Below are 19,781 nucleotides of genomic sequence, written 5' to 3'. Positions count from 1 at the left end.
CTTCTCTTCTACCCCAACACTGGGAGTTACAAGCCAGAAATACTGGAGTGATCAGTAGAGAAAGGTGGGGAGAGTGAGCCCTGAGCACTGCAGTGGCTGGCAGGGCTGAGTGCTGCTGGTTGTGGCCATCTGCCCGTGCTGTGCTGCTGGGAGAGGCTCACACAGAGCCCTCAGACACTGCCAGCCCCACCCAGGTGGCACCTGGGGCACCTGGAACTGCCTCTGCTGCCAGCCCAGCCAGGCAGGGAAAGGCTGGCACCCAGGCTGTGCATTGCTCAACGTGGGGAACCAGAGGAGAGACACCCTCCCTGCTGAGGGGAGGGAGGAGAAGCTGGGTTTGGTTTTGTGCAGCTTTAGCTCTTTAGTTTCTTTATTTTGGAAGGTGAGGTGGAGCTGTGACTCATGAAATGATTCTCTTCCATGTGGTGATGTGTTTTCTATGACTTTTGATGGCTCTGGCATCAGGCAGATTGAATCCTGTGTGTGATCCTGAGCAGACTGTTGGATATCTTTGTATCCATATTCTCTTTTTCCTGGTGTAGTAGTAATATAATGAGTAGAGCAAGAGAGTGGAAAAGATGATGAAGAGTACTCTGAAGGAGGAATATCCCATGTACCTTGTTAAATATATTTGGGCTCAGTGTTTTCCTTTGAAGACCAACAGTGATGTACTTCCACCCTCAGCACTGGCCTGAGAAATGAGTGATGTTCTCAGTGTTCCCCACACCTTTGCCATCCCCAGTGTGAAAAACAAGACTGTTTCCTCTTTCCTAGTTTGAATTCTGCAGGTAAGAATTGTCTAATTGCCTTTTAAAACTAACTTCAGTGATTCCTAACAGATGTGTAAGAAGACACAGATAAAATACCAGTAACACATTTTTTCCTGCATATTTAATCATAGCTCTCCTCTGACAAGAGCACAGGTATTTGTCTGTGTGGGTGTGGATTCACCCTGTTGCAGATATGTGAACAATAATGCAACAGGAAGTATTCAAGAAGAATATAGAGGCTGTTTTGGAAAGTGTACAGTTCTTTTGGGAGACCCAGCTACATTTCTTTTTACTGATGCAGGTCTCTAAATGCTCCTCTTAGAAAACTGATCCTCTGTTTTTCTTCTTGGGAACATCTACCCAGTACATAAAAAAAGAGGTTTGTTTTTTAACTTGGCTGTTACAAGTCTCTGTTTGTCTTTTTTTTTCTAGCCTGAAATCTGCTCTGTGTTGTCCTTCTCATACAAACAAGTATTTCCCAATTTTTGACCATAAATGTCACTGTTCTTGCTATGTCTTTAAATTTTATTGTCAGTGCTTTGAGCTGGGGCAGGCAGGGAGGGAAGAGAGGTGCTCACAGGGAGCTGCAGGTGGGCACATCATGAGTACTTGTGGTGGCATGGTGACTTTTTTATTTTGTTCTTTGTTTCCTACCATGATCCTAATATTTCTTTTTCATCCTAATCTCTGCAGAGCAGTGAATTAGTGTTTTCATAGAAGTGTCTGTCATCTCTCCAAGAACTCTATCCTGAGGGGAAAAGCTAATTCAGATCCCATCACTATACATGTAAAGGTAGGATGACTCTTCATGCTCCCCACTTGGCATTTACCAACACTGATCATTATCTGCCATTTGCTCCCAGTCACTCAGTGGCTGGGAAGGGTTTTTCATGCTGCAGAGGCCTGCACTCTGTCCAGTGGTTTGCAGGCTCTCAAGCTTCGGTTGTCCTTTTAGCTGAACATTTTAATGTGTTTTAATCAGCTCTAGCTTGTCTTGGGTTCCCTTCCTCACAACTTCTAAAAACAGTTTTATTGCTTCTGAAGGATGCTGAATCTGTTAGTCAGCCATGCAAGGGATCTCTTACTAACAGTTTGAATCAAGTGCAGGGGTGAGTCAAGAATAACAGGTTTCCCACTTATTCCCCCTGCTCAAATCCAAATTTTGTCTCTACATCATGCATAACATTTCTTGGTCTGTGCATGGTGTTTGAGAGGCAGCTCCTGCTGTTTTGTTTTCTGTCCTTGCACCTTCTCTGCTATCAAATTTAACCCTGCTGTCTCTGAAGCTGTCCCAAGGGGTGATCACTAACACAATTCTGCATTTTTTTATCTGAGCATGGAATCCATCCACAGAGATTGTGTTGCTCATTAATGACATTACCTTGTTATTCTGATTCAGCTTTAGTACATGACATCTGCTTTGTCTTTCAGTGTAATCAGCACCAAGATGTTATTGTCCCTCTAATTATCTTTCTGCCATCAAATTTCTGGTACACCTATTATGTCAGGATCCATTAAAATCAGGCATCTAGTTTTTCTCTTCTCACTAATTGCTGTTGGAGTGCTGGTTTAGGAGCATGTACAGAACTGGCTTAGCTTTCTCTTTTTTTCTGTGCTGTGTTTAGGTGAGACTTGATTTGTTTACTTGCTGTTTGCCATGTGCTACTTTAGCTCTGCCAGCCACGTTTTAGGCCATACAGAATTGTTATTGCTTCATCTCTCCAGGATGCACATCACAGGCTGTTGTGATGTGCAGGAGGCATCTCCTACCTCTGCCAGGACAGGCTCTCATTTAAAAGGGCCCCCTGTAAGATTTTGGGTTGTTCAGTGCTCACTAGCCATGAGCATTTTCCTTCTGCACTGTTTTGCCTTGCCTCAGCCTCTGGGGTTTAAAGCCTTGTTTATTTTGTGCATGGGAGTTTATCAGTGGGTAGGAAGCAATTCAGGCAGCTGCTGATGGCCTTGCCATTCCCTGTGGGAATTGCTCTTCCAAATCAGGTACTGCAGAGCACTGGGGCAAGCTGGACCAGGCTGCAGCACACCTTGTCCTGTGTTGTGTGGAGCCAGCATTGACATCTGAGCCTGTTCCTGAGCTTCCCCAGGCTGCTCAGGCCAGAGTCCCTCCTTTCCAGGTGCCTGCAAAGCCACAGCCTCCTCCAGCACCATCCCAGGGACCCCTGGGCACCACATTTCCTGCACAGCCCTGCTCTTCTGCAGTGAAATGCTCCCAGCACCAGTGCTGCTGGCAGCTGGTTCCTCCTGCCCCAGGAGCTGGGCTGGGCTCAGCCTCTGGCTCTCCCTGGGGCTGGCAGTGACACGTTCAGAGCAGGATGCAGGAGCTGGATGGAAGGAGAAGGATGCAGGAACCCCCACACAGCCCCAGGCAGGGGCAGGAACACCTGGTGGTGTTAAGGAGTCCCTGGAGCCATTTATCAGGTCATTTGATGGGACCCTTTGCTCTCCATTGTGGTGTCATGGTTTCCAGATGTGATTTTTGGGCTTGGTTTCCTCCTCTTGAAGGCATCCTCCTTTTGGGGCTTCCCTGGGGCACAGATCTGGGGCCATGGGAAGGGGATGGCAGCAGGTGCCATGGGAGGAGGAGTGTGGTGAGGAGTGTGCCAGCCTCACTGCTCTGGTTCAGCAGCAACAAAACTTTGGTAAAGTTCTGTGGAGAATATCCCAGAAGCAACTGAGAACTGAAATATCAGGTCCAGCCTACTTTGCCAGCTCCCTTCAAATTCCTTTTGGAAATATTTGCTGTCTTACTGCTCCTGTCTGCAGTGAAAATTAGAGCACTTAGTGGGACCCAACAGCTGCTCTGTGAGAGCCCATTAAAAGTCCTGGCCACTGTAACCAGCTATTGCTCTATCATTTTTATCAATAGCAAATGTAAACTCTCATAGGAAAATGATTTTTTTCCTAGTTAATATCTACCATCATGAAGCTGATTTTGCTAAGCAGCTTTGGCACTAAGAACCAGCAACAGCTAATAAATTCAATGTTAGGCTTATGAGGTTCTGACAGATTGCTGGCAGCTGCCTTAAATGCAGGAAAAAGCTCTCCTAGTGTGGGTTGGAAATGCTTATTTATACCATACTGTGGGTCTGTTTGCCCCAAATTTTGCTGCCTCCTTTTAGTAGATGTCATTGGTGAGATATATGAAAAGGGTACATTAACTGATCAGAGAAACATTTTCCAGCTGCACTGGAGATCAGCACTAATGCATAAAGATAGGAAGCTTAGCCATAAGCTATTAGATTTTTACTGTAAGAATTTTCATTTATGAATGCAAGGTTTGTGGTAAGGATGTGACTAGACCTCATGATGGATGGTTTCATTGACTGTGAGTTTTTCTGATAGTTTTTTTTTCCCCCTATATCAGAAGGTTTTAAATAATCTGCAGGAGTTTAACTCCACCTTGCTGTTAATTGGTGGTGGACTCCAGCAAAGTTGGGCTGTGCAGCTACACTGAGTTTGTTCCTAACATGTCTTAAAAGTGAAAGATGATGTGCTCAGAAACAGGCAAGGGCTTGAAGAGCCTGTATTTAGTGTAGAAGCTGGTCAGACAGGGATTCTCTTTGGATCAGGGAAAACCAGCCAAAAGGAAAACTTTGGGAAACCTCAGTGCTCAGCTGCAGTAATGGAGCTTGTATTGCAGAGACATTTCAGAGAAACAAACCACTTCTTGGTGGTAAGTGATGCTAAGAATATGTACAGAGAGTGAGTAAGTTGCAGTCTCATTTTGAAGATAAGTTTAGTCCCAAATTTCCCAGTTACATGATTTCCTGTGAAAACCACAATGTTTGAATTGAACTCAGATTTGCTATTCCCTGTATTTCATCCTTTCTCATTGACTTGGAATGGCTGGAACTGAGTAGTTGAGAAGCCTCTGACCATTAAAGTCAATGCTGAGAGAGAAATTAAAGGAATGGGAAGCTCCTTCTAACTGGAAAAAAGCAAATTAAATCAAGACATTAAAGAACTCTTCAATGAAAGTAACTCAGACATCAATTTTCTCTTCACATGTGGTGCAAGTAGCTCTGCAGAGCAAAAGGCTGATGGTGAAAATTCCAGATTAACCATGTTGCAGTTCCAACTTGATGTACAGTTGTGGAATTTATCCTGGTTGTGTTTATGAGTGATGGTCAGCACTTTCCACCTCTGACAAAGCATTCCCCTCTCTTTCTGTCAATATGACTTACAACTCCATGGAAAGTCTTCTGAAATAGATAGAATTTTCTTTATAACACTACACAGTAAGAGCCTTCCTTCCTCAAAAAAGAAAAATAGAATTGTCTAGAAATATGCACTGACATCATGCAGCAACTCTAAAATTCTCCTGGAAAAAAAAAAAAATGCTGACAGCATTTCACACAACCAAAAGAAATCCTAAAAGTAAAGCACTAAATGCTGTTTTGGAAAGTGTGTGGGTGATGCCACCAAGCATTATGCACCATAATGAAGTTTCTCAGAAGGGGGTGAAGCAGAAAACCAGCCCAGTGCCTTTAGAGCAGGCACCTTGTGCTTGCTGTGCTCAGTCCCTGACAGGAGCTCCCCTTCCCCAGTGCCCTCAGCTCCTCTCACACCCTGTCCCTGCCCATTCTCCCTCCTCCTGTCCCTCTCCTGCAGGATGCTGCCCTACTCCCATCCTTGTTCAGAACTTTCCAGAACTTTGATATCCTCGCTGCTGTTCTGGGAGCTGCACTAAAAAGCACAAAATGCTGCACAAAAAAGCACAAAATGCCCCACTGCATAACAGAAAACTGCAGCTTTCAGCTCTGTGGCTCTCTGCCCTGCTCCTGATAATACCTGAGGATTTCAGCTTTTATATTTTTCATATATTTGTAATTCTGTAGTGTATAACTCCAAACTCCACACACAGTGGGAGCTGCTGCTCTCCCATTTTGGTCAGACACAACAATTCCTCTCCAAGCTGGGAATCAGGGACACCTCACTGCCTCAGGCCCTGAGAAATGTAAATAAAAGTGAGTTGGGGGAGCAAACTTGGGGTAAATGACTTTATAACGTGAAGCTGTCATTGGAAGATTAACCCCAATAGGCAAATGGACCAAATTTATGAAAGTGTGAAAACCTGTGACCTATTGTCTGCCTGAAAAGTACCTGAAGGCATTTCAACAAATACACCTGCTTTTTATTCTCTTCATTTTGCCTGGCTTCTGTTTTTAGGTAGCCTGAGAAGGCATCAGAGAGTCCTTTTGTGATGTTTTCCAGCACACACTTTGTTTTCTGGTGGCTGCTGGGCGTGGAGCTGGTGGTTTCATCAGAGCCTTTGTGCCCCAAGGTCCCGTTTGTGTGTGTGAGATTTAACTCAGAGCCCATTAGCCAAGCTAATCCCAGCCTTGCTCTTCCCTTATGTGCATCATTTATTTGGGTTTGCTTACAATGAATTTCACAGAGGCTCTGTGGCTGCTCCTCTCCCTGCAATATCCCCCTGCTTTATTAGCAGTAATTGCCTTTCTTCCCGTTTTCCAGTGGATCAGCAATTCAGGCAAATTAAGGAAAGTTGTTCCTTATGCCACTTACTGCTGCTCCACTGAGCCTCCACCCTGTGCCCAAAAGGTTTGGGGATTGTCTCAACTGATCTGACAAAATATATGGGGTCCCTCATCAGCTGGGACCAGGATGGGCTCTGCTCACTTTAATTGAATTCTGTGCATTTTTTTCCCCTTATAGATTTTCAAATATGGGGTAAATTGCTCCTGAAAATGAAAGAAATCTCAATACTTAATCAATTAAACTCCTATACCAGGGTGAGGAAAATGGTTGCAACCTGCTTCTGTACACATGAATATATAACTTTTCACAAGGGTAAACAAACCAAAGAAGCATCTGGGTGATTCCTTCTCACAAAGAGATATTTGGTACTCTACTGCATTTCATGGTCTGTGGAGGCCATGCAGCATTTCCTTCCTTGCTAGAGGAAGAAGGGCAATGCCTGTCTCACAATATAAATCTCTATTTTTCTTGAAGAAAGCCGTCTGAGTTAAGATCAGATAAATGACAGACGTGCATAAAGTGAGCAAAGAGCTGCCACAAGCCCTTGGAGCTTGTTTCAGCTGGCTTTGTGTGATGTGGGTGACTCCCTGGGTGCTGAGGGAGCTGAGCTGCCCCTGGCACTCAGATACCACCACAATGCATTGACATTCTGTCCATTTACTTGGGTATTTTACCATCTATAAAATGGGAAAAAGCCTTGGCAGTGTGGTCTTACCTTTTTCAGAAGCCGGGGCAAGGTCAATAAAACTTCGACATTTTTCACCTTGAAAAGAAAAGGATTGTTTTAGGAGACAGAAGCTGGTTGGTTTGCTCTGCCTGGGGCTCCTGCCCTCACTCCCACCCCAGTCTGTCCAGGACCTTGGGGTTGTCTCACTCTGGGGACAGACATTCCCCTGCTCTCCACCCTGCCCAAACCCACTGTGCCCAATTCCCTGGGGATTGCACCCCTGGATTTCAGTGGGGGTTACAGGGAGAGAAGGAAATCCTTCCCTGCTGGCTGAGCCCCTGCTGGGCCAGTGATGCTCCTTGCCAAGGGCAGAACAGTGCTGGGCTCTGTAGGGTGGCCCAGGGACAGACACCTCAGCAGGTGGCACTGGGACCCACACTTCTGCATCCTTTATGTCCTCACCACACAGTGCCTGTGCCCCACCAGTGTCCCCAAACCTCCCACTGCCATGGGCACTGTGTGTGATGTGACACACAAAACAAAACCTGAAGCTAAGCAAATGTAGAAATGTTTAAAAAAAAATTGTTTAAAAAGCAGGCAAATGCCTTGCTCTGAGCATCACAGCCTGTGCCACTCCCTGTGCCCCACAATTAAACTCTCTCTCTGTGTTTTGGACTCCACCTTTGGCCTTGCTGGGATTCTTGAGAAGTTTCTGAACAGGAAATTTATCTTAGGGTGGGTGCTTTGACCTTTCTTTTTCATTTCTTCAGGTAACCAAATATGATATAATAATTCCTCTGCCCTGGGTGCATCCCTCCACCAAGTGTATGTGTTCCTTTCAATATTATGTGCTGCAGGGAGTGCTGGCACATCTGCCAGAGGTCATGGGATAGAGCCCATTTTGCCCTTTAAGACTTTAATTGATGCAAAGGCAGTTATGGGACTAGGCTGTTATTTTTTTTTTTTTTTAATTAGCTTTGCTCGTTTTTAATTACAAAGTTCAAAAGACTAATCTGGGAAAGGTGAGCCATTAAAAAAGAATAAACAGTGAAATGCCACAGTGAGGTTGAAGTCAGTGTGTTTTTTTCTTATTTGTAATTCAGTATACATAAAAACCAATATGAAGTGTTCATCTTTCTTGTGTCTTTGCTGGCAAGATTGAGATGAACCTCACCATTCAAATGATAGCTGTGCTTACATAAGAATCTATTATTATAATGCTAGTATTACTACTTTTTATTTACTTTTTGCAACTTTAAATCTGTGCTAAATACACTGAGAGGTGATGTGTCCATAGTCTGTTGTCTATGTATAAGTAGCTGTAAAAGAAAAGGTTCACTTGACATTGAAATTCACATTTTGATATGTCCAGGGGAAGGATTTCTACTCTGTCAATCCAGAGGACAGCCAAGAAAGGGAAATGACCCTTGGCTTGCCAAAGCAGCATCTCTGTTTCCAAGGGGGTGGGCAGGGCAGGCTGTGTCTGAGCAGGTGTCAGTAAATTTGGGCAGACAGATGGAAAGATAACTGATGGATCACAGAAATCACCAGCCCCGCACATTTCCTCACAGAGGAATGATCACAGGGATCACAGAGCAGGGCTGGGACTTTTCCCACCCAAATTCTGAAATGCATCAAGGATGGTGATGCCCAAAAGATGAAGTTTCTTCCCACTCTGCTCCACTTCTGGAGAAGTGTTTCCTTACACCCAACCCAAAATTCCACAGCTGCTGTGGCATCAATGCACTCATCCTTTCTCTGTTTGTAGGGACATGAACAAGCCCAGCTCCCCCAGGTTCTTTACTTCAGGCTCCTGACCAAGAAATCCAGATAAGTAAGTGGGCTATAAAAGATACTGAGGTGTAAGTAGAAAACATTCCCATCCAGAGCCTCTGAGTTTTAGGGCATGAGGTTTCTCAGGAATGTTATTGACATAAAATCAAGGGAATATAGGGATAGTGACCTCTAGATTTGGACTTGATATAAGCAGATTAAGCAGGATTTTTCATTCTAGCCATATGGATCTGACGTTTGGGTCTGGGTTTTGTGATTTCTTTTTTTTTCAGCTGTAAGTTATTACTTTTATCATAGTTTTATTTGAACCTGACTTCAAGCTGTCACTGATCATCCCTCACTTGTGCTACAGTGAATCCAAAGCCATATTACTGGAAACCTTTGACAAAAACCTGACTCTCCAGAATGTTATCCCAAGACAGGCAAAGGGGGATGGCCTTTGCTACTAGAAAATCTGCACAGGCTGCTCTGGGAGCTGGGGCAGTGCTTCTCTGAGTTAGCAGAGTGTTTGGCTGTAGGTGCCTTTTCTGCAGGACAGGGGAGAGGGTGGCCACAGGCTGTTGGGAGCAATGTGCATCTTCCTGCCTCAAATTCAGCTTGCCCAGAGCACCATCTCTCCCTGTGGTGAGGCCTCCAGTTTAATTAATGTGGGCAGAAAGTGCTGGAGTGTCCAGGAAAAGTCCTCTAGGAGTCATAGCAAAACAGAAAGCCTGGAGGTAGAGAAGAGGCTGGATGCCACCTCCCTCTGAATGGCTGATTGTGCCTGGCTTGCTGCTGAAGGTCATGGTAGGAGCTGCACCAGCACTTCCAGACCCTCCCCTTTGCTGTTCTGCTCTGGAAAACCCTCTTCCATTTTCAATGGCAACCACTGGTGGTATTTATAAAGCACAGCCACATTGCACATGCAGACATGCATCTCGCTGAGAACTGAGGATGTCAGCAGTGCTTTCACTGTTCCTCTTAGGATTTATTCTAAGTTATTTTTGGGTATCTTGTATAACTGATCTCTTAAGCCCTCTTAAGTTTAATTTTAGACTTGGCAGAGTTTATCCTGCTGTGCTGTCCTTTTCCAGATGCATCTTCTCCTCCTAACCAGGCTCCTGGAGAGTCTTTAGAGAATACAGAAAAGGCTGTTCAGAGAAGCAACAAGAAGAGTCTCTGGGATTCATCCCCTGAGAGTCCTGCCTTACTTGTGGCTGTGATCCTGACAGAGAAAGCCAAGGAGTGACCTCTCCTGCACTGCACTCAAGCAGAAAGAAGAGGTGGGAGCTGGCTGGAGCTCTGTGCAGTTCCACACAGGAGCAGTGGCCGTGGCAGGGCATGTGAGGCTCTGTGGAGCTCAGCAGGGACAGGGAGCTGCTGCAGCCTGAGGACACAGGGCTGACCAGCACCCAAGCAGCCATGAGCAAAGAATTTGGCACCAGCTTCTTCTGTGGCTTCCCAAGGGTGAGGCAGAAACATCATCTGTGCAAGTCCTTGCAAATGCACCCTCCTAATGACACGGACCCTGCACAGGCTCAGCTGTGCCTCTGCTGGGCCTCCCAAGGAGGGGACATGGGTCACAGACAGGACTGGGAGCTAGCCAGAGCCCAAAGTTCATCTGATTGATGCTAATTAATCAATCTGATTCTGTGTATGTGCATGTCTATGAGTATTTGTAACTTGCTGGAGAGTTTCAAACTGAAGCAGCCAGAGCGTGGGAGGAGACACATCTGGAAAGACTGAGCTGGTGGGTGGGGAAGAGTCTCCAGGTATGTGGGTAATAGATGTAGAGCCCATGAAAATATCTGAGGGATCAGCAGGGTGGTGTCCCCATGCACCTGCAGTGGGAAGAGAGGAGGTGTTTCAGCAGGATCTGCACACCTGGACAGGCAGAGGAGGCAGAGGTGCTGGGGGTGATGTGTCTGTGGGTGCTGGTGAAGGCACAGCTCTGTCTGGGGGTCTGTGTGGTCAGAGACATCAGTGCCAGGCTTGCACAAGTGTGTGTGTTTTTGAATGCTTGCCCAGCAGCAGGACTGATGAAGGAAAAGGAATTCCCTGGGCCTTAAAGTCTCCAAGCTCAGCTTGCTGGGATCATGTTCAGTATCCTTTCCTCTCAGAGCTCATGCTCAGCATCCTCTCAGAGATCAGGCTCAGCATCCTTTCCTCTCAGAGCTCAGGCTCAGCATCCTTTCCTCTCAGAGCTCAGGCTCAGCATCCTTTCCTCTCAGAGATCAGGCTCAGCATCCTCTCAGAGATCAGGCTCAGCATCCTTTCCTCTCAGAGCTCATGCTCAGCATCCTCTCAGAGATCATGCTCAGCATCCTTTCAGAGATCAGGCTCAGCATCCTTTCCTCTCAGAGCTCATGCTCAGCATTCCTTTCCTCTCAGAGATCAGGCTCAGCATCCTTTCCTCTCAGACAAGCTCTCTGGGACTTCTCCCATCCTGTGGCTCTGCAGCTGGGGAAGGTCCCTCAGCCCTGCAGGGTGAATCCTTTCCAGCTCCAAGGCAGTCTCTCCTCAGCTTTGGGATGCTGTGTGGTCTTGGGAAACAGAGGAAGGTGTGGATTTGATCCCTGCATCAGTGCCAGGGACTCAGAGAAAGTTGTGGCAGTATCAGGGGATGATCTCTGTGTCTTGCCTGCAGCATGAAGCCCATCCTCATCCTCCTCCCCCTCCTCCTCCCTGTTCACAACATGCTGGGAAGCTCCCAAGCCTTGCAATCCTGTGGCACACACCCATCATGAAAGCTGCTGTGTGCAGTGCCAGCCTGGCTGAGCAGGGAGCAGGAGCTGTGAGAGCAGGGCTGAGCAGGGCAGGGTGAGCAGGGAGCAGGAGCTGTGAGAGCAGGGCTGAGCAGGGCAGGGTGAGCAGGGAGCAGGAGCTGTGAGAGCAGGGCTGAGCAGGGCAGGGTGAGCTGTGAGAGCAGGGCAGGGTGAGCTGTGAGAGCAGGGTGAGCAGGGCAGGGTGAGCAGGGAGCAGGAGCTGTGCAGGGCAGGGGGCACTGCTGGCCAGAGCTGCACAGGTTGGGGGGGTCACCCCTGGGTTCTCTCAGCCCAGGCAGGTGGGTGAGCCCCTGACACCTCCTTTCCCTGCAGAGTGGGGCTGCCCCATTCCTGCCCCACTGAGGGTCACACACACACTGCTACTGCCCAAGGCAGAGCTCTCAGCTCAGCACCTCTCTAGCCCCTGCACATTATGAAAGCCCAAGCTCCCCCAAGTTCAATGCTGCCAGAAAATCGAGGCAAACAGGTTCCAAAGAACCACCAGGTCCCAGGTTTTCTGGCTCCAGGGCCCTGCCCTGCCCATCTTTGGGTACATCACACATGCCTGGCTCTGCCTTCCAGCCTGGCATTCCTCCCTGGCCATGGAATTAGAGCTGCTCTGGGCAGCTGGAAGGCAGGGCAGGGGCACATGGACTGGGTCTGAGCTCCACACTCAGATGTTCATCCAAGCCCTGTGTGCCCTCTGCCTTTAAGCCTTTGGGAGCCCCACGTTTTTCTTCTCCCACTAAAAATGAGATTTGTTTGCTCCTGTCCTCAGGACTTACACAGGAACCTGGTGGTTTAGACTGGAAATGAGGAAGAGGGCAGAAAAAACACCCAGAAAGTGCTTCATCTTCAAGACAATATTCTGTTTCTAACACAACTATTGACATAGCAAAGAGCAGAATTTGATGTTCTGGGTCCCACTTATTGGTCCTGCATTCCAGAGTTCTTTCCTCTTAGAGCCAGGGGTGAATGCCTGATTAATAATGAGAGCAGCAAAATAAAAACAGCCCTGGGAAATCCTACTTTGTATGTCTTGCAATGACACGGTTTGCAAATATTCAAGTTAAATAAATTGAAATCTGGTAGTTCTGGCTGAGCTCTGTTATAACTCTGCTTTTCATCTCGCCAAAAAAAAAAAAAAGAAGAAAGAAAATCTGTCTGTATCCCCTTACTCTGCATAAAATTTTGCGAGTTCAAAAGTGTAGTTATGATGGAAATTTAAATGATTACATTTCTTTTAAACAACATTCCCTTTTAGCAACACCCTGGCTCCCAGCCTACGACAGACAAGGTCCCCTTTTTTTTCCCACTAGGCCCTAAGACATCTTTATCTCTCCAATTATATCTAGAGTCATGTGATTCTGATGAGATCCCACATCATCTACTGAGAGTAAAATCATTGTATTCGTCTAAAAAAAGATATAACCCTCAAGGGATCCCAGCCTAGACGAGGCTGAGGACTCCAACACAACTTCAGTGAAAAAAAAGTACTACACAAGGGAAAATACAGGTTAATGGGCTCGCCCAAACTGAGTTGTATCAGGTTAATTACCAGCTGAAATATGCAAACTTTGATTAAAGTAGTCTCAGAGCACTTAATTGACTTTTTTTCCTAATGAAAAATTGAGTGTTAATCTGTAAAATCAACATTTTCCAGTTGACCCTGTTGATTTTGCTGGAGCAATATTTTCTTCTGGAAAATAAACAAGCTCGCACAGAATTGCACAAAAATATGTCTTGAACGATGCAGATAATTATTTTCCCTTCCTTTGACAGCTGCCATTCATTGCTGCTGCCCATCAACAATTCTGCTATCTCTAAATATCTTGAGAATTTGCCCAATTTCTCAGTGATTACTCACAGCCTGCACTGCCTTTGGGATTGCCTTTAAACCTGAATGCAACCCAGCAAACCCAGTCCCTTCCAACCTCCTACAGCTCAAAGTGGGAAAAATGCAAATCTTCCCACTTCCCCATTTCCAGGCGTGCCCTTTCCCTCGGTTTGCACATTCCCAAAGGAACGCTGCTAATTTTATCCCAGAGGTCCCGTTCCCACGGTGGGGTTCCCTTTGGGTGGCTGGGCAGGGCAGGGAGCGTGGGCAGAGCTGGGAATGCTGTTGGTGCTGCCTGGGACTGTGCCATGGCAACTGCTCCTTCCCTGATGTGGAAAATCTCAGGCAGCATCTCAGAGCAAACATCTCCTCTGCTCTCAAATCGTGTCTGACTGAAAGCCAGCCAAGCCACGGGATTCAGCTGATTACCGTGGTGAGACCTGCAGGATGTACACACATCCATCACTGGGAGAGCTGGGGAAGGTCTGGGTTTGCAAGTGATTGTGAAAATCGGGGCAACAGCAGTGCTGAGAGAGGTTTTCAATGATTCTGGTGTCAAATTAGAGCTGGCTTCATTAAATCAAGGAGCTCTGAGGTGCTTTGAGTGTTTGAAGCTGTAGAAGAGCAAGGGGAGGGTTTCACCTGCTCATCCCAGGGGTGACACACTCTGCTGACCCTGTGCCAATGTAAATATGCCAAAATAAACCAGATATTGGCAATCCAGGATCCCTGAGACACCCAGAAAACTGGGAAAGACAAACCCAGTGCTCTTCACAGAGGATGTGGCTGCTGTATGTCCCTCACTGAGTGAAGTCTTTCTTGCCCTCTCCCATCCTCCTGTGCCTGCCCTGGCTGCTCTTTGGGTTGAGATATCCTGTTTTTCCAGGCAGGAACCCCTGGCTTGGGGTATGCAAACAGGTAACTTTAACCTTTTCCCCATGACTTTTAAAGGAAATAAATTTCAGCACACTGGAAATGAATATCCAGTTTTTGAAATCAAGAAAAATTGTGCTTGCATTTCCTCTAATGAACCTCATTGCCAAGCATGTACCCAATAACTTTGAAACAAATTCTCATTAGTGTTTTTTGTCTGCCTGGGTGATGCACAGTGAAATCAGGCTGTATTATGAGGTTTCTTTGGTCTCTCCAAACCCAGTGAGTCTAAGCATGGTGGAATGTCTCTACTCCCAATTGATTTTCCACGCTGTAAGCATGGTTTGAGTCCTTTTTTCAGCCAAATGGAAGGTGGAACACAGGAAAGTGGATTTTGTTTGCCTGTGACTGTTCTACAAGCCATGTCATTCCATAGTAATTACATCTGCTTCTTATTACTCACTGGCTTTTGTATTCCTTTCTAAGCTAGATCAGCAAAGACTGATATTGCCTTTTGGTGTAGCAACAAGAACACTGATGTTACACCAGTTTGTGACTACAGAGGGTCCTGGCAGAAGCAGCCCTGCTCCCTGCTCCCCTGCTGTCAGCAGGGCCAGAGTCAGTTTTGTTGCTGTAGCAGGTACAGGTGTGTGCTGGGTTTAGGATGGGAATAATGCTGAGAGCACAGAGGTGGTCTGGCTGCTGCTGAGGAGGGAGAAGCAGGAGGGAGCATGGCCAGGACAGCTGACCCAAGCTGGCCAGGGGGATATTCCAGACCATAGAATGTGGTGCTCAGTGTGTAAACTGGGGAGAGTTTGCTGGGAGCTGCCAGTCACTGCCTTGGGCTGGGCTGGGCAGCAGTGGGCAGCTGCACTTTTTTAGGGGGTTTTCTCTATTTTTATTACTTGTTGCTGTTGTATTTTACTTTACTGGAGTTATTAAGCTGTTCTTGCCTTGACCCACTGGTGTTACCTTTCTCTGACTCTCCTTCCCAGCCACTGGGGCAGGAGTGAGTGAGGGGCTGAGCAATATTCATTATCCACAACAACCTGCATGTCCCTAGTTTGAGATCTGCCAGCCAGCCAGTTCTCCCAACTCCACATAAGGCAAGTTTTAACATCAGGATGGAGTCTGGTGTGATTTAAAACCCACGGGGATACCACAGTGATTGATCTTCCATCCCTTATGTGTTTCCTCAGCCCTGAGTGCATCTGTTCATATTTTGAGCTGACACCAGGGTAAGGCATCTCAGATCCCTTTGAAATCTGGGACCTGTGTGTTAATCTTCCAGCACTTTGAAGTTTATCCCATTTACAAGGAGCTACCAGAACTCCTCAGATGTTTCCTTTAAGGCTGCTGGGTCCAATGGCTGAGAACAGACACATCCAAACACTCATGAGGAAGAGTAACATATCTAATAAGGAGTAGTTAGCTGCCTGGTCCTTTCCTTTGCTCTGCTGTGAGGCTCAGCCTGCTGGGACTTTATGTCCATGTTTTATGGATGATAGATGTTCACACAGCTAGTCTGCCCAGCAGGATCAGGAGGACCTAAAATCCAAAACTCCCAGAGCACCGCAGACACAAAATATCCCCAACATGCTATAAAAACCTGAATGTCTGCAATAAAGCAATCACCACCAGAGAAATCACAGCTATCATGTACCACAGGAAGGGAGCAAGAGTCCTCGTGAGGAGCACGAATAAATCTGTAAATTCCTATGGCCAGACCTATCTCATCCTGAAAGCAAAATGCCAGGGATTTGTTAGGAGGAGTTCACAAGTGCTTTTCTGCAATGGATCCTTCCCATGCTGTAAAGGAAGGCAAAAATTTGTTACTCTCCCTGTTATCTAGCCTGAGGGAGATTTCCCTTCTGATCCCAAATTAGATCATCAGTTTAATGTGCAGTGCATGAGCAGCCATAGCAATTAGATCCTGAGCAGCTGTAATAATGTCAGCAGCAGCAGAGCAGCCTCCTCACACACTGCCTCCACCTGGAGCCAATTTCTGCTGCTTTAGATTGGAGGAGGCATTAAAACCCCCAGAAAACGTGATGGGCACCCAGGCTGCAGTTATTTTTTCCCTTGGCAGCCCCCTGGAGCAGGGATGTCACCGTGTGAGCCAGGAGGGCTCCTCCCAAACCTCCTCAGAGCACCAGCACATCAGCTATGCAGGACTCACTCCAAGCTTCCCCGTGCCAGAAACATCCCTCTTCTCTCCTGCAGCTCTTCCTGGGCTTTGGAAGGCTCCATGGCAGCCCCTGGTTTCCTTTGCTCACACTGCCCTCTGTGGAGGTGAGGTCCAGACACGCTCTGCCAGAACCTGGCCTTGCATTGCCACTTTTCCCCTCAATTATCAGTTACTCAAGTCATATTATTTTCTTTAACCATGCATGTGTAAGGTATCACCACATCCCCTCTAGCTCTTCAGTCTGGTACACTACACAACTCCAGCTTTCTTTGCTTTGAAGGGGATTCTCTTTTCCTTAACTACCCTGGAAATCCCTCTCTGCACCTTTTCACTTTCTCCTTTTTACCATACCCATGCACCATGGCATTTACAAAACACTGTGGTGCTGATTTTTCCCTGGAATAACCTTTTCTTTATGCCCCAGCACTTGGCAGCTCCCAGCCACCCCACAGACAAATATTGGCCCCCAACTTGGTTCTTATCTTGGTACCTCACAGAACTTTAGGCCTCGGCATATGGGGCTTTTAAACTTTTTTTAAAAAATGTAATGCTAAATTTTAAGATGTAAAAAACCAGAGTTTTTACAACTCTAGGAGGCCAGCTCACAATTGCAGTTATGCAGACAAATCTCCCCTCTGTAATGCCAGCATTCCCAGATTTTGTGCAGCAGCACAAAGTACGTAAGAAGCAAATTCAGAACAGGATTATTCTCTTCCAATTAAGACTCCTGTGATGGGAATTGCAATGTCTTAGACAGACTCCCTTTTGGCCAGTGAGGCAAACACGTAATCCCAGGGCTCATTTCATCCCCAGGAGGGGCAGCACCCAAGGAGTGCCCCTGCTCTCCTCTCTAATGAGGATGTTGATCAGTTTGGGCACAGACACCTACATTTGCTGATGGCCACGGGCTGGCTGTAGGATTCATCTCACCTTTATCTTTTTAGGTGACACAAATTGTATCCCTAGCTCTTTTTTTCCCCCTAATTTTCTTTTTTTCCCTTTTTTTTTTTTGCTAATCTCAGCAACAACAGAGCCAGTCCCAAAACCAAATTTGAGGACAACTAGAAATATCTGGTCTGTTGAGATAATTCTCCCTTTTGTATTAGTTGCCATAGTCTCCTTGTAAGACAGTTCTTTAGTCAGTTTACAATCTATTTATCCCAATGATAATCAATAAAATAAAGTCAACCTGCAACACAGGTTGATGTAAAAGGTCTCCCTGCTCCACTGTCTTTGTGTTGTCTCCAGATGTTTAGGGGAGAATGAAGGGGTGGGCACAGGGTGATTCTGCTCCTGCACTCCCCTTGTCACACCAGTACTGCAGCCAGCCAGGGATTGCTCTAAAATCATCCTGTCAGCCTCAGGAATGGAGGTTTCCTCTCTGGATCCATGCAATTCCCAGTTTTGGCCTTCTCAGCATTCCCTGGCAGGGAGCCCTGCAGGAAGGAGTGCCTGTTTTTTGCCTGTTATGCCTTTTTGTTCTGGAATTGGGGAGCAGTCAATGGTGTGTGCTGTCTGAGCTCTGTCACTGTCACTTGATCCCCAATGTCACATCTCTGTGCCCTGGGCTCAGGCTCAGGCTGCTCAGTGCTGCCAGTGTGGGACCCTGCCTGCCTCTCTCCCTGTTCTTACCATCCTCCCCACTCTCTGCAGCTCTTCTGGAAAGAATTTTCACTGGGACATTCCACCAAATCATTTTCTGTGAATCCACAGGGACTGGGTCTAATCCATTACCCTTGTCTGAGAAGTGATTCATCTTGGTAAATGCTTTACCTTTAATAAACCCATACTTTTGACAAAACCTATTTGTTGCCATGCAATGAGTGCTTTCTCCGAAAACTGTCCTAAATTCCCTGGGTCAAGTGGCCTGTATGATTTTTTTTCCCCCACTTTTCTTTAAATACAGTGATGTGCAGATTCTTCCAAACCTGCATTTTCATGTACCAATTATTTCAACATCCTCAGATGGAGATTATCCTGGGCCCCTGGGTTCAGTTCCTCTAGCATAGGAAATTTTATCTTTAATACAGAGCTCTGCCTCTTCCATTTCTTTTACCACTCTTTCCTTCCTCACAATTTAGAACCAGCAATTTTTACATTCCACTCATGCGAATAAACCTTGCAGGTTTCAGTCATGCCAATTATATTGTATTTCTCATAATCCAGCAAGAATTCCCAAGTCCTCTTGCTTTTAATTATATACTCACAAGGTACTTCTCCCCAGCCCTGTCTGAGCAGCCACCTGTGGTGAATCACTGTGATGTGTGATTATCACAGGGGGCGGGGGACAGAGGTGTTGCAGAGCCACTCTGCAGCTGTGAAAGGCTGTGGCAAGTTCTGGTATTTATGTCACAGATTTACTCATTTCTGCAGGAGAAGCCTTCTTCTCTGGCTGCTCCTCAAGGCACACTCAGTGCCCACACTTCTGACCCATTTTGACATTTACATCCAGTCTAAATTCCAATCTACCATTTCCTCCTTCAGGAATAGGTGGCACAGAGCACACAAAGTGTTACACACCCCCTGGCCCTCCAAAACATTCAATCCAAACCCACAAAACAAGCAATGCATACCCATTCCTGCTCTCCTGATTTCTGGGGAGCATGCTGAGCATCCTTGGTTATTTAATGGGACAGTTCTCTTGAAAGGCAGCTGGGCAGCTGCTCTTCCCCTCTGGCTGTGGATGTTCATACTGAGCTTATCTGCTCGCTGGCAACTAAAGCAAGGTCTGAGTTCATGGGTTTTTCTATTAACATCAAAGCAAACACACAACTGAGCAAAACTGGCTGACTTCTCGTTGCTTCCCAGCAACTCAAACTGTTTCCTGTTCTCCAGCTCCCCTTTAGAATTCGATATGCCACCTTGCCTACTTCATGTGTGAATTTTTTCATGGGGTGTGTGCTTGAGCCAGGGAATCCAGCACTGTGCTGCCAGTGCCCCACTGGTGTGGTGCCCTGAGAGCTGCCCAAGCACAGACCTGGGCTGTGTGTGCAACAAGATATGCACTCAAAGTCACACTTTAAAAGAAATAAAATGCTGGTGAGCTCTGAGACATCTGGCCACGGCCAAGGAGTTCACAGCCCAGGAGGAGCCTCAAGAGCAGCCTGGGAGGGCAGAACAGGGCTCATGAGTCTGCAGAGTTTTCTCTTCACCCCTTTTGAGGCTGGGTGTGCTGCTCCTGCAGAAGGCAGCTCCAGCTGTGTGGGACCCAAAGCACTGAGCCCACTCTGAAAGGGAGAACCTCTTTCTGGCAGACTGGGATTCAGCACACTTTTGAGTCACAAATTGTGCTAAATAATTACAGGACTCCCCCACCAATGATTTATAAATGCTCCAGTCCCTCTTTTCCCAGAGGGGATTCACGATTACATTTCTCAGGTACGAAATGCTT

At 46.6% G+C, this 19,781-nt stretch overlaps 1 protein-coding gene across 1 annotated transcript in view; it reads right to left on the bottom strand.

Moving 5' to 3' along the window:
- The window catches only part of GSG1L (GSG1 like), a 59,408-nt gene that overhangs the window by 35,067 nt on the left and 4,560 nt on the right, over positions 1 to 19,781 (bottom strand). The window contains exon 2 of the mRNA XM_056503718.1: positions 7,003 to 7,050. Coding sequence (XP_056359693.1) covers positions 7,003 to 7,050 — 48 coding nt within the window. The remainder of the gene's footprint in view (positions 1 to 7,002; positions 7,051 to 19,781) is intronic.

The sequence above is a fragment of the Oenanthe melanoleuca genome, chromosome 14 (assembly GCF_029582105.1).
Source record: "Oenanthe melanoleuca isolate GR-GAL-2019-014 chromosome 14, OMel1.0, whole genome shotgun sequence".
Taxonomy (NCBI): Eukaryota; Metazoa; Chordata; class Aves; order Passeriformes; family Muscicapidae; genus Oenanthe; species Oenanthe melanoleuca.
Note: the sequence above shows the minus strand (reverse complement) of the source record. Positions and strands in the feature narration are given on the sequence as shown.